This window comes from Plectrocnemia conspersa, unplaced genomic scaffold (assembly GCF_051122295.1).
Source record: "Plectrocnemia conspersa isolate PC_06_02 unplaced genomic scaffold, ASM5112229v1 ptg000011l, whole genome shotgun sequence".
Lineage (NCBI taxonomy): Eukaryota > Metazoa > Arthropoda > Insecta > Trichoptera > Polycentropodidae > Plectrocnemia > Plectrocnemia conspersa.
In genome coordinates this window covers 14823610-14836995 of record NW_028277175.1, presented here as the reverse complement: position 1 = coordinate 14836995, position 13386 = coordinate 14823610, and the positions used below count along the sequence as shown (strand labels likewise).

The 13386-nt window shown below is 31.4% G+C and overlaps 1 protein-coding gene across 5 annotated transcripts in view; it reads right to left on the bottom strand.

Annotated features, from left to right (window-relative positions):
- The window catches only part of Svil (Supervillin), a 261654-nt gene that overhangs the window by 143790 nt on the left and 104478 nt on the right, over window positions 1-13386 (bottom strand). For all 5 annotated transcript variants that reach the window (XM_088198613.1, XM_088198614.1, XM_088198612.1 and 2 more), the window contains 2 exons: window positions 9097-9661; window positions 5591-6077 (listed from right to left, as the gene is read on the bottom strand). In XM_088198613.1, coding sequence (XP_088054739.1) covers window positions 5591-6077; window positions 9097-9661 — 1052 coding nt within the window. The remainder of the gene's footprint in view (window positions 1-5590; window positions 6078-9096; window positions 9662-13386) is intronic.

The following is a 13386-nucleotide window of genomic DNA, read 5'->3' as shown; positions in this document are numbered from 1 at the left end:
CACAAACAATATGCACATCAGCACATATGTTTTAAGCAAAAGGATACATTTTGACGATTTAACCAATGATTTTTAAAAGAAAATTTAACACTTTTGACGCTAAGTTGCCGATAATGAGATTCCGAATAAAGTAAAGCGAAGGTCCATATATAAAGGAAAATGTAGATTAAGAAATATGTTTCTAGGACACTAACCACCTGGAAATATACCCCTTGGACAATAACCCCCCTGGACATTTTCCACCGTGCAAATAACCCCCTGACAATTAACCCATCATGCAAATAGCCCCCCTGACAATTAATCCCCGCCACGTATAAATATAATACAGATATTACTTAACACGTCTCGTGACGCTCTATTATACTTAATAAAACATATACTGATGCCATTACCAAAGTTTAGCTGTATTATACATACATATGTATCTAGCCTAATAATATTTTTTATTTTTTTTAATACTCTTTATAACAATTTTGCTCGCACCGGTCACCGGTACAAAATATACCATACGTATACTTTCTTCGTAAGTATGTTGGTTTTATTGATATTTTAAAAATTCTGTATTTTGCTGAATGAAATAAATTAGTATTGATATTGATTATTCGTATTAAACATTATTTTATTAAAATAATGACCATTTATTATAGATAATAACAACTTATATAAAATACTTATCTCTATTAATCGTCAGGGGGGTTATTTACACGGGGGGTTAATTTTCAGGGGGCTATTTGTCAGGGGGTTATTTGCACAGGGGATTATTTGTACGAGGGGTTAATGTCCAGGGGAGTTTTGATGGAGATATATGTCCAGGGGGTATTTGTCCTGCGTTTACGTGCACTTAGGATAGGAATATTTAAGATACGAAAAAGAAGGCCAAATTAAATTAGATATTTTTTAATATATTCACTGTCTATGCCAGAGGTCAGAAAATTACGGCCAAATCCAGCCCTCTGCTTATTTTAATCCGGCCTGCAAGTAATTGATAGATTTGACATATAAAAAAATCTAACAATCTAACAATCGAGTTAAGGAGCTAGCTATGTATCACCTTATAAGGTGCTCCTATTGCTTTGTATTTCACCGTGACGTTATGAACTTTAAATTTGACAGCATCTTCAGTGCCCACGTAACGCCTTTTGCAATAGATTTGTTCGTTTACCAGTTTTTCGGCGAGAACAGTTGCTAAAAGATAAGCACATTGTGTGTAACATCAATAGACAACTAAATAGCAGTTTTTTTAACTCAATTCAGTGGTTTTAAATTATTTTCGATTAACACCATTGCTTTTGCATGGCTCTCTAAGTCAAAATATTACATGTAGCCTTTGCCAAATAGTTAATATTTTGTATAAGTAAAGGGTTATGTATAAATAGTAGCAGTATTTATCCATTTTTAAAGGCTTCTGCAAACAGTAAGTTACTAAATAAGTTACTGGTTTGCACTAAATTATTTATTCAAGCAGTCAATGCTATGTTAAAGTGACAAAAAAAATAGTTTTGATGAATAGTTTGCATGGAACTACTACAAATGAAAATATTAATAATAAAGTTGAAAAACGTTAACAAAGAACATTTTAAAGTGAATTTCGAATAAAATGTGTAACATCTGATGGTGGTAAAATTAAAAGCAGAACAAGTATAAGCTTTTTTAGAAAAAATATGATTTTTGTAAAAATGCACTATTCACCAACAGGTACTATAGAAAACATTTAAATTTATTGTGTATTATTAAAACAATTGTAATAACCGTAAACTTTATTAACTATCATGAACTTAACCGTCATCAGTTCTGTGACTATTTTTTTATCATAATATAAGCCGTATATTTCGACTTTCTCTACCATACAGTAGTCCAATGGCCCAGTCATGGTATAGGTTGACTAAGATTTTTTAAATCATAGGAGCGATTAAAATTTTTTTCAACGAAAAACCACGCCCTCAGCTATTATTATCTGAAATTAAATAGATTTGAGAATTAGCCTTTGCTGCAGATATCATGAGATTTCTTAACAGATTAAACTTAAAGCTAAAAACAAAAACAGTGCTTATATTTAATATTTACACAACATTTGAATATTTGAGAGAAATGATAAAGCTCATTTTAATTTTGCTTCCTGGCCCGCTGAACTTAAAATATTTACAATCTGGTCCTTCACAAAAAAGGTTTGCCGACCCCTGGTCTATGGTGTTACACGAGCAAAATAACCTTGTCTATATTCTTCAGTCATATGTTTTACAGAGAGACATTCAAAGCGCGTCATGGCGATTTTACAACTTTATATTTAGATTGTCTTGTATAACCGGTAGTCCTTAAGCCGTTGAACTGATATCCTAGAGACTATCGGTTCAGGTCCCCGCAGCAAACTAAACATTTTAATATTAAGAATGCGCTATTATTAAAATTAAGCCCTAACTGCTAAGCGACATCTATTGATTGTAAGCTGTAATTATAGTTAACAATATATAATAGATATCACTAATTTACAAACCGTGTTTTAAATCTTATTCAATTAAACGTGTAAGTGTTGATTATGTTGTGCATAAACGACTTTTAACAATAGTTTTTCAATGACGCATATTTGAGTCATCCACCTTTAGAGTGTAAATAATAAGTAATAAATTTATATAAGTACAATACAATCCTAAAACTTACTGAAAAAAACATGTTTTACAAGACTTTTAACCCTTTCACCGCGGATGACTTCTATAGGTGTCATCAAGAAAATCGCCAGTACTCATTGGACATTTAAAGGTGCCGTAAGCATTTGAGCCTAATAAAATGGCTTTTTAGTATAATTTAAGGCTATAAATCAATTATTTGATCCATAATATTTTTAAAAATATGGCATGAATAGGTGTCCCCACATATTAACAAATTTCGAAATGGCGCCCAAAAATATCAGCTGTGGTGATAATCTAAATGCAATCGGGGCCAGGCCTCACCTAATTTTTTTGTACATAAAAAAAATTAGATAGGGCCGGTAAAGTTTTATTATATTTTGTGAAAATGATCAAATTTTATATTTAGACAAATATTCTACAAGTTTTTCGTATGTATTTGCCCATTTGAGGCAGAAATGATAAATATTACATTGTTTTTTTGTGGGGATCTGTTTTGGATTGGCAGGCGTTCTTACACCTAGAACGAACCAGCGTAGCTTGGCCTCGTGGCTTTATTTTTGAATTTTTAAGTATTGAATTTATTAAAACAGTTTTTAAAAATATAATTATAATTGATCGTAAAAAATGATTACATTAAAAGAATATCCTAAAACTTAAAACTTTAAATACTTGTACAAGATTTAAAATTGGTAGAAATAGTCTTAGCATAAACGCATACTATTACTGTCACAGTAATAATATATTATTATATCATCATTCGTAATTATATGGATAATTTTTAAAAGAAAATCAATATATGTATTTATAAATAATTAAAACACAGATTACTAATTCTGTTTTACATAATTTAGCTATTTACTAGCTCGAAAATATATTAAATGTGTCGAGACTAATATTATCGTTTGAGTTGAGTACCCAGGTCGATAGTTGTCAATCGCTCATTTTACTAGTGCGAGCGAGTAAGCGAGCTCTGCTAGCATAACGGCATCTCGCTCTTTTTTCCGTCTTAAAAATTTTATTTTTATTTCATAACAGACACACAATATAAAGTAATAATTATGCACAATTAGAGCATATGATCCCGTTTCATCCCATATCATAAAAATATAGATGCCCTTAGAAGGAAAAAATCAGTTTTAAAGCATTAATTGACAACCTAAATCTGTCAAGTCTAGCGCGATGCCGTCCTAACAGCGCGCGCTTTGACCATGTTCCGATGAAAAATTTTACAATAAACTTACACTTGTAAATTTAAGATTATTGAGTTATTTGCATAAGTTAAAAATTCAATATTACTGAAATGTGTTTAACAGAAGTCTTTTTACTATTAATAAATTTAAATTTTCAAAATTTGCTTGAACACAAAGCCAATAAATACATTCAAAGTTTTGTCGACATATTGTCGACGTTCGAGTACAACGCTTAAAATACGATGTCGACACATAGTCGACTTACGAGCGCAAAGGGTTAACATTCAAGTTATACTCTCAATTATCCGAACAAGAATATAAGATGATCTGTTCTTTTTTATTGAAAAAGTGACGAGTAATGAATTTGTGACCTTCTTCTTAAATCGATAAAAATAATGCTTGCTAGTACAATAAATATAAGAGTGACTACTATCAGATAGGTATATATATAGCTATTTAGTATACTAGAGAATAAATTAAATAGCCATGAATTTGTGAAAATTCGATAGTATTTTTGATTTACAAAAAAAAAACAGAGCTCGTGTAGGATTCGAATCTATGACTATATACCAATGATCAGTCTAGTAATCTTTAAAACGCAAATATCTCAGGTTATAAACAATTGAAGACACTGGTATATCTAGCTAAGTTTTGTTTTATTGACACATCATCGCAAATGCTTGCGTTGACTAAGCGATTACGCAGACCTCGACCATTCAGTTTGTAAATATTTGAACAACATTCAAAGAAGAAACACAACATAAATATAACTATAATATTTAACCGACGATCATCAGTAATTTTACTTAGTGAATTTAAAAATAGCTTTGAAAGATAGTCTATATATTTTTAAGCTCACTTCAGGGTAGTGACATGATTTGTTTGAGAAAGTGTTTATTCAAGTGGTTTCTTGTGGCCTTCTATCAAATCAAAATAGATAACAATAACTGTTCATAAATTATCTCTAATCTATGAACCAAAATAATCGAAAGTTTGTGGTAAATTTCGCCTAATGTATTTAACAAATTATCCTTTCACTGACTGCGGTTATGATAGGATTATTTTCTAATTGAATAATTATCCTCAATAACATAAATATAGATACTATATTATCATACACTTGACTCAAAAACAAGCTGTTCATCGTAATAAAACACATATTTTGTTACACACGCTGTTAATGCGTGTTAATTAAATGTTTAATTTATGCAAGTCCATGCAAAAATGCAGCATACAACGGGTCATTAACGCGTATGGAAATTCTGCTCTAGCATCGTGTGGAATTGAATAAAATTAAAAATGCAAAGATCAGTCGCGGAAGCGAAAACATACTCATATGCTCTTTGTGCAAACAGTTCAGAGAATATTAATATGTGTGCAAATGAGTATTTTATTTACTTTCCGTGATTTTTAGCATCTGATGCAAAAAATAATACGGTTTATTGTGTAAAAATTATATTTGGTCTGCTTCATTTAATTTCAATTCTCGCGACAAAATTGTCGCTGCATTTATCATTCGATCACTTACAAAAAGTATTTCTTCCAGAAATATTGTAAAAATTGTAAAATAAGAAAACCTAAGAAAATCTAAACCAAATTATAGTAACCCTTTCTCAAATAATTATTATATTAATCAGTTCTCAAGGAAAGGTACATTAATCATAGTAATTGTTATGGATACTATCAATGCTGAGAATCCGCAAAAAGTGCATCAAATTTTCAATGTTAAACCAAATTTCCAGATAAAATACCAAAGTTAAAAAACAATGTACTCACCATCTCGAGCGCCTTCTTGGAAACGTTGTCTTCTACGGTCGTCGACGACGTGACAACGGTGGCGTTACTATTACTTAAACTCTCGTTTAATTTAATCACAGTATCAATATCACATATTTCGTTGAACGCACGACGGCCGTCCGGCGCGCCGTTCTCGTTAACTCTGTCGTCGTTATCAACTAACACTATACTATTATTTGAAAGCACTTGACGGTTTTCATTGGTCGAATCAACTAAATCGTTCTTATTTTTAGAATTCACGTCGGCAGTGGTGCTGTTTAGTTTGGCGCTGCTGATAGCGCCCGGTGCTATCTCGCACGAGTTCCTCTTGGAGTCCTTTTGAGAAGTCGGAGGATCTCCGGACGAGGCGGCAGCGCGAAGGCGAGAAGTCCTGGTGGTTCTCACCCTGGCGGATGCTGGGTCGTTCTTGCGACCGTTGTCGGCCGTTTCTTCCGATTTAGGCGAAGCAACTTTCTTTGTAGCCAATCTGAAACAGTAAAACATAAATATAGTAACTTGAGTGTAAAATCTTGACAAGTTAGTTTATTATTCAACGCGAGTGTCGGGTTATGTTTTGATGTAATTCAAAACGCGTACAAATATTGTGAAAAAATATGCTGAAAAACTGTCATACACATTTTTGTGCTGTAATGGCTCGAATAACACGAGTAATATAAGTATTAGAATAATAATATTATACTAACATGCTGAAATATTATGTTTTAATCTAAAGCACATTTATTAAAAACTTTCTAATGCTTTCCAAATATTTTAAACCAGGGCTTTTTCTGCAACGTGGTGGAACGGCGTTCCGGCACTTTTTTTACAGTATTTTCAATGTTTAAAAAACACTGACAATCTGCGTAAATTTAATTTATTTATTTTTACGTAAATGTGACGTCGTTAAGTTTAAAAATAAAAGAAAATTCCGATTACTTCTTAACCGCTGGTCCCACTAAAAAAAGATCAAAACAATAACAGAAACGACGACAGAAAATATGGCAATATTGGTTTGATAAGAAGCTATGAAAAGATAAGAAGCTACAATTTAATTTGCAATTTTTTTTTCAATATTACATTTTCAATGAGTGAGAATCAAATGAAACACATCTAAATCGAATTTTGTCCAATAGGAGAGTGCAAAAAACAATTACCACTTCTCAGAAGTCAAAAATCCACGTCAAAAACAATAAAATCGTGACAACGCCGACACAATTTTATTGCTTTTGACGTAAATTTTTGACTTCTGAGAAGTGATAATTATTTTTGCGCCCTCCTATTGACTAAAATTCGATTTTAATACACTTTGACCAATACTCTCATATCAATAAATTTTGAAATAAATAAATCTCTCATATAAATTTTGTTTAATATTTTATGCGCTTCGTGGCATAGGAAAAGCTGCTTTAAAATTAATTTAAATGATATTTAATATAATTTTCTTTAGTAAAATGCTTGACAAGAAGTGATTGTTTTTCAAAGAGACAATGCGCATTTTTTTATTAAAAAGGCGCAAATTAAATGACATTTGCGAATCAAATTCTGTATTTTATAAAATTTATAAATTTATTTTAATTATAGTATCTTACTCACCCCATTGCGCAAAATGACGTGAAAGCAAAAAAAAAGTTCGCCAGTATTCAGATCATTATTTAGATTTCGGTTTGATGTTCGTATACCATTTTGTCTATTTTGATCATTTAATCTATGAAAAATGGTCGTCTTGAAGCACATTTGAATACGAAACATAGTACTTGTGTGAACTATAATTAGTAAACGTTAAATTCAATATTCTATGGACGAAATGCTAATTATGAAATTTCTCTGCTAAATCTGAAAAAAATACACTATAGGAAATGAATTATTTAAGTCAGCTATATTAGGTTTTCTCAAAAAAAATCTGGAAATAGATGACAAAGATGTGAAAGAAATACCACCAAGCAAACTGTCACATGAAATGGCCAATTATGTAGAAACACAACTGATTTAAAAGTCGAAAGCAAGAAAATTCTCAATATAGATGGATGAATCAACTTAAGAGAGTGTAGCTGTATTGATGGCTTATGTAAAATATAGTAACAATGGTGAATTTAATGAATAGATGTCGTTATGTGAAACATTGAAACCATAACTACTGCTATTGATTTATACAATAAAATAAAATATATTTATATAAAACTCATGTTATGCAGATGGTGCTCCTCTTTCGATGGGCAAGAAACGCAGTTGTTTAAAATTAACCCTTTCACCGCCGATGGCTTCTATAGAAGTCATCAAGAAAATCGCCAGTACTCATTGCCATAAACCTTTGAGCCTAATAATATGGTTATTTAGTATAATTTAAGGCTGCAAGTCACTTGAATTTATTGAAGCATAATATTTTTGAAAATATGGCATGAATAGGTGCCCTCACATATTAACAAATTCGGCAGAAATATCAGCCGCAGTGAAAGGGTTAATGGAGGATGACAACCCAGACATGTTTGTGCATTGCGTTATTCACAGAGAAAATTTAGTTTCAAAAAAGCTTTCACTTAACTTTAATGAAATAATGTATTCAATTATAAAATGTGTTAAATTTATCAAAGAAAATGCCAAATTTAAACGTTTCATCAAACAATTTTGTAGTGATAAAAATGTTTAACACAACAGACTATTGCTTCATACCAAAATAATTTAGTTTTCGCAGGGATTGCCTAAAGAGATTCATTAAACTATTTGATATTTTTAATGAGTTTTTGAATGACCTGAAATAACACTTTTAAAATCAGTTAATTAACGGTCAAGCATTTGTGCTTGACAAACTTAGAAATATTAAATTTGTTAAATAAATAAGATCCTTATTGATGCAAAATCTTAGATATTTGGCTTCATTGGCTTCTGCAGTTGTATAAAAAAAATGTTTCAGGCAAAAAAATTTAAGAACTATTTAAACTTCATAAGTGTGATGTGACTGATTATTTTATACTTTTTGTTGTAAAGCATTTAGTTAAAATGGCTTATGACTTAAATTACAGATTTTCATATTTGAAAGAATTTTTTTTCCCCTTGGATAACGCAGTATCAATAAGAACCCTTAGAATTACAAAATGATAAATCTTTGAAATCATTGTTTAACAATGGCGAGGCTTTGTGTCGAGACAGAAACAAAATTATGACAAGTTTATTTAATCCAATCGTCATATTTAGTTGAATGCGGCTTTAGCGCTGTAAATGATTCGTTAATGAAAAAAAAATTGTCTGGATATAACAAACTGTGGAAAATTAGGATTAAACTTGACGAAATTACTACCTCATATAAAAACTCTGCAGCACACATAAAGCACAAGGATCGCACAAATTTGAATGTTATTATATTCAAAGTTGTACATGTAATATTCCATACATTTATTTACGAGTAAACCATCTCGGAGGAGTTCATCAAATCTTTTTTGAGTTAAACTCTTTTGGTGCTTTTAAATCAACTTAATATAATCCACAAATAATAAAAAAAAACACCGCGTTACCTCGTCGTCCTGGCCGTTGGCTGGACGTTGCACTGAACAGCCAGCTGCTTCCTCCTCTCCTCCTTGTACTTCCTGATCCTCTCCACTTTCCCGTCGTCCATCGCGGCGACGGTCGAGCTGACTTCGGCCGCTCTCGCTTCTGGCATGTCAACGGAGCCGTCTCGAAACACGTCCTCCACGCAGTGAACGGTGACCCTCCTCTCGGGCCTCCTCTTGACTCTCCTCCCGCCACCTTCGCCGAGCACCTTCGTCAGGTCGCCATGCTCGCGGCAATAGGCGTCGAAACCCTCGATCTCATTCCCGAATACCCATCCGGAACGTTTATTACGCTTCGACCGCTCGGAAAACTCTATAATCTCCCCGAAGCTCCTGGCTATACTTTTGATGTCCTCGAAGAAGGGTTTTTGGGTATTGGCAGTGGTTTCAAACTTTGATGCGGTTGTAAAAATCGAGGTGGTAGGTTTTGATGGTTTGACAGGTCGGAACGCGGACGATGTGTTAAATATTGAAGGCTTTCGTGCACTAGAGAGTTCGGTGGACGGTCCCTGGCGATCGTGGAAGTTCCCTGTAACAAAAAATATAAATTTGTAATGCATGCTATAAGCTCAAATAATGCTTGGTTATAAATAAAAAAACAATTGAAAATAATATTTATACAATCTCCTGATGATATTATTTTCAATTGTTCAATTATGAAAAATAACTTGTACGACATTAATGTACACTCGTTCAATCTATACTTATTATGAGAAGTACATACAGGAAGACAATTATTAGTACCGTCCTTTATCTATGCAAAAGCGCAAATGTTAGATACAATATCAAGAATATAAAGAACACCGTTTTAAAATATATTTTTTTAAATAACACTGAACAAACTAAGAAAAAATAATGTATCGCTTAGAAATGTGATTTCATTCACAATTACATCATCTAATATTTAACCGATATTGTTGAAGATGTAAAAATATGTATCATTTTTGTAAGAGAATTATTTTAACGTATGACTTTTTTATACTGCAAGAACTACGTTATTATTTAAGAATGCTATTTTACTTATCAAAAAACAATGGGGCAAGTTTAACATCGTTTGACTGTCATTAGATTAAAATAGATTTTAAATATTTTACCGTAAATTGCCTTTACATGTATATTTAATTGCACACCATGATATTTTTTGATATTTTATTTATTAATTTAAAACTTCAGAAATATGTTTCAGTGATACAAAAAAATTTCAGATATTTTAATTTCAACCTATATCTTGACTCAATTTAAATATTAATATTTTTTTAGCAGTGCAGCGAATTTTTTTTAAAAAGTAACGGTACATGTTAGTTATCACGGCGTCACGTTTAAAAACCACCAGTTGTTACTCTCCGCTGTAACCCAAACATAACCTAATCAAGTTAACCATTATACCGTTATTATATTCGATTAAGTTAATCTAATAAAATTTCCACAGTAAGACAGCATCGAAGTGGGCCGCCATTAGTCAAACTCGTCCTTGGCCAGCCGTCCCCATCGAAGAAACCGCTTTTTTACGGCCTCCTTTATCGAGGTCTTCCGAGATACATATTCACACTGTATATGCTGAGGGCCTCCCCCTTCCCTTGATAAATGTATTCCAAAATAATGTTGCAAGGCACGTATGTGATTAGTGTATTTTTAATATTTCCAATATGAGCCGTTGTTTTTGCAAGTGGTATATGTCCTTATATTCATACATACATTACGTTTGAATCAACTTTAAAATAATGGCAAACGTTTATCATTAATAATCTTTTTAAAATATAAACTTCTTCATTTTTATTATTCAATATTAATCAATAAAAATATATGATTTTTAGTTACAAATAAACGTATACTACTTTTAATAATAACGAATTATAAAAAATATAAATAATAGCAATTCAATAATATTTATCCTTTACACTTAGCATAATGAAGTTATTATGGTGTAAAGCAACTCATAGATTATGATTATTACGGATGGGATTATTCCACTTTTAACGAAAACAGTTTACGGTTTAATTTCTTTTGACCAATTTATGAGGATATTGTACATCATTGACTGTGTGATTATAATTATAAAAAAGTGGATATCTGACTAAAACTAGCATTTACTAATTTTTTCCAAAAATTGGACTTGTATCACTTTAAAAAAATGGTTAAAATAAACCAAAAGATTTTTCTATAAAATTGTTTTTTTAGTTGTACCATTATTGTATCAAATCAGCTTTATGTATGTAAACTAAATATCTTGTTTCGATCGTAGAATAAAAAAAATCCTCACCTGCCAAATTGTGTTTTTTTTATCTAGACACTAGCGAACATTAATATGGGCAATGATCTAATCGCTGATCTAATCCAGTATTATAACTGTAAGCAATTTTTAAAATAAAGTAATAAGCAAGAATTATAATAAATTCTATTAAAAATATTAATAGCCCCTTAGTTTTATTTATGGCTAAATTAAATTATATACAAACAATAGTGTTTTAGTGGAAATTTACGCGTTCACCGAACTCCTCGAGAAGTTCCCAAAACAAACAACAAAGCAATCAAATGATTAACACTATGCTTCGTAGTGGATAAGGACCAGGAGTGTGCGACCTAGAGCCGAGTCGAGGGTCAGCTTATTATACTAAATTTCCGTCCATATATGACGTCTTTTGTCCTGTCACCGTTCAACGGCACCGACGAGCAATCAGCTCAAAACGGTCTGAGAGGTCAGACCTCGCTATTTCTGGATCGCATCACTAAATATAGACCTCAGCAGATACTAATGGCCTAATGGATTATTCAAATCGCGCACTCGTCACGGCGTATCGAAAGAAAGCAGCCCACCTATTATACTACGGTTCGTGTCAAGAGATAATGAATGAATGATACAGATGCTCATACATTTTGCATCAATCTTTACAATAATTATAATACTAACAGCATTTTTTTTATTTAAAAAAATCAGGAAGAGAAATACCAACCGACATGCATTATAAAGTAAGCACAGTTAATAAATGTATTATTTAATTATATTATAATTAGTATTATATAACACAAAATCAACTCACTTCCTTTTACACAAAAAATAACAGAGACGTATTTGACAATGCATCACATTTGTTTATAACTTACTAAATATAAATTTCTTTTATGAATTATATTAAGTCTAATCCGTTCCGCGATATTCGATCTACAAAAAGATTAGTTATATACAATACAATACTTATCATTTCTAATTAAGTATTGTACATGTATTGTACTTTCCTGTGTTTTGAATGTACAAGTATTGACTATTTTTATAGTTGACTTTGTATATTTTTTAGTAGAAACGTAATATTATTAGAATTTAAGTATATATATTATGTATATCATAATTAAAACCATAGTACAAAATTGTTTTTTTTTAATATTTCAGTAAATAAGTAGATGCGAATTAGCTTCTTATATATTTTAAAACTAGCTGCTACGACGTGTCAGCTTCTAACTGATTTATACATTTGAACAGTTGAGCAAACTTAACTAAAAACAGCTCCTGTTTTATTTATTTAACGACGTTTATGAGCCGCAATATGTTATTTTTTAGTCTTTAATGAAGGATGCGTATTTCACTCGTTCTAATTTATTGAAATTATAAGAGCCATTTTCTGCATTTAAAAATAATTAGCAGTTAATTTTTAAAACATGCTGTATTTATACATAGAATTTCCAATTTATTTTTTATTAATAAGCCAAAACATGATAATATCTGTGGCCCATTAAGGAAATGGTTTCCCGAGTTCTGGAGAAAAACTAAAACACTAAGACACGATATGAATACTATAAAAAGTTATGTAGGATTTAAATACCAGATTAGCACCACATACAGCTATTTCCCTCGTCGTATGTACATAATTTACAAAATAACAACACAATACACAGGCCTGTCAAGAAGGGAGGAGGGAGAGGGGACAAATTCCCGGAGCCCGTTCTCCTTGAGGGGCCCGACTCTGAATAAAATCATAGCAAGAATATATTTATAAAAAAAGTAATAACCTACCTCAAATAACGAATCTGAACTAAACTAGTTGTTTGAGATGTATGTATGATGTATTTCAGGTATAAGTTCCTTCAGTTCTTTTTATACGTACAATAAATAAAAGGAGCGGACCATTGCCTTCAAAAGCACATACTTTCACAATAAACATTATTATTCAAAGGGACAGATTGTAGTTTTTTGACGCGGCTCATTATTTTCAAATTATTGTTGACTTCATTGCACTTTAAAAAATATTAGGCATGGGAGAA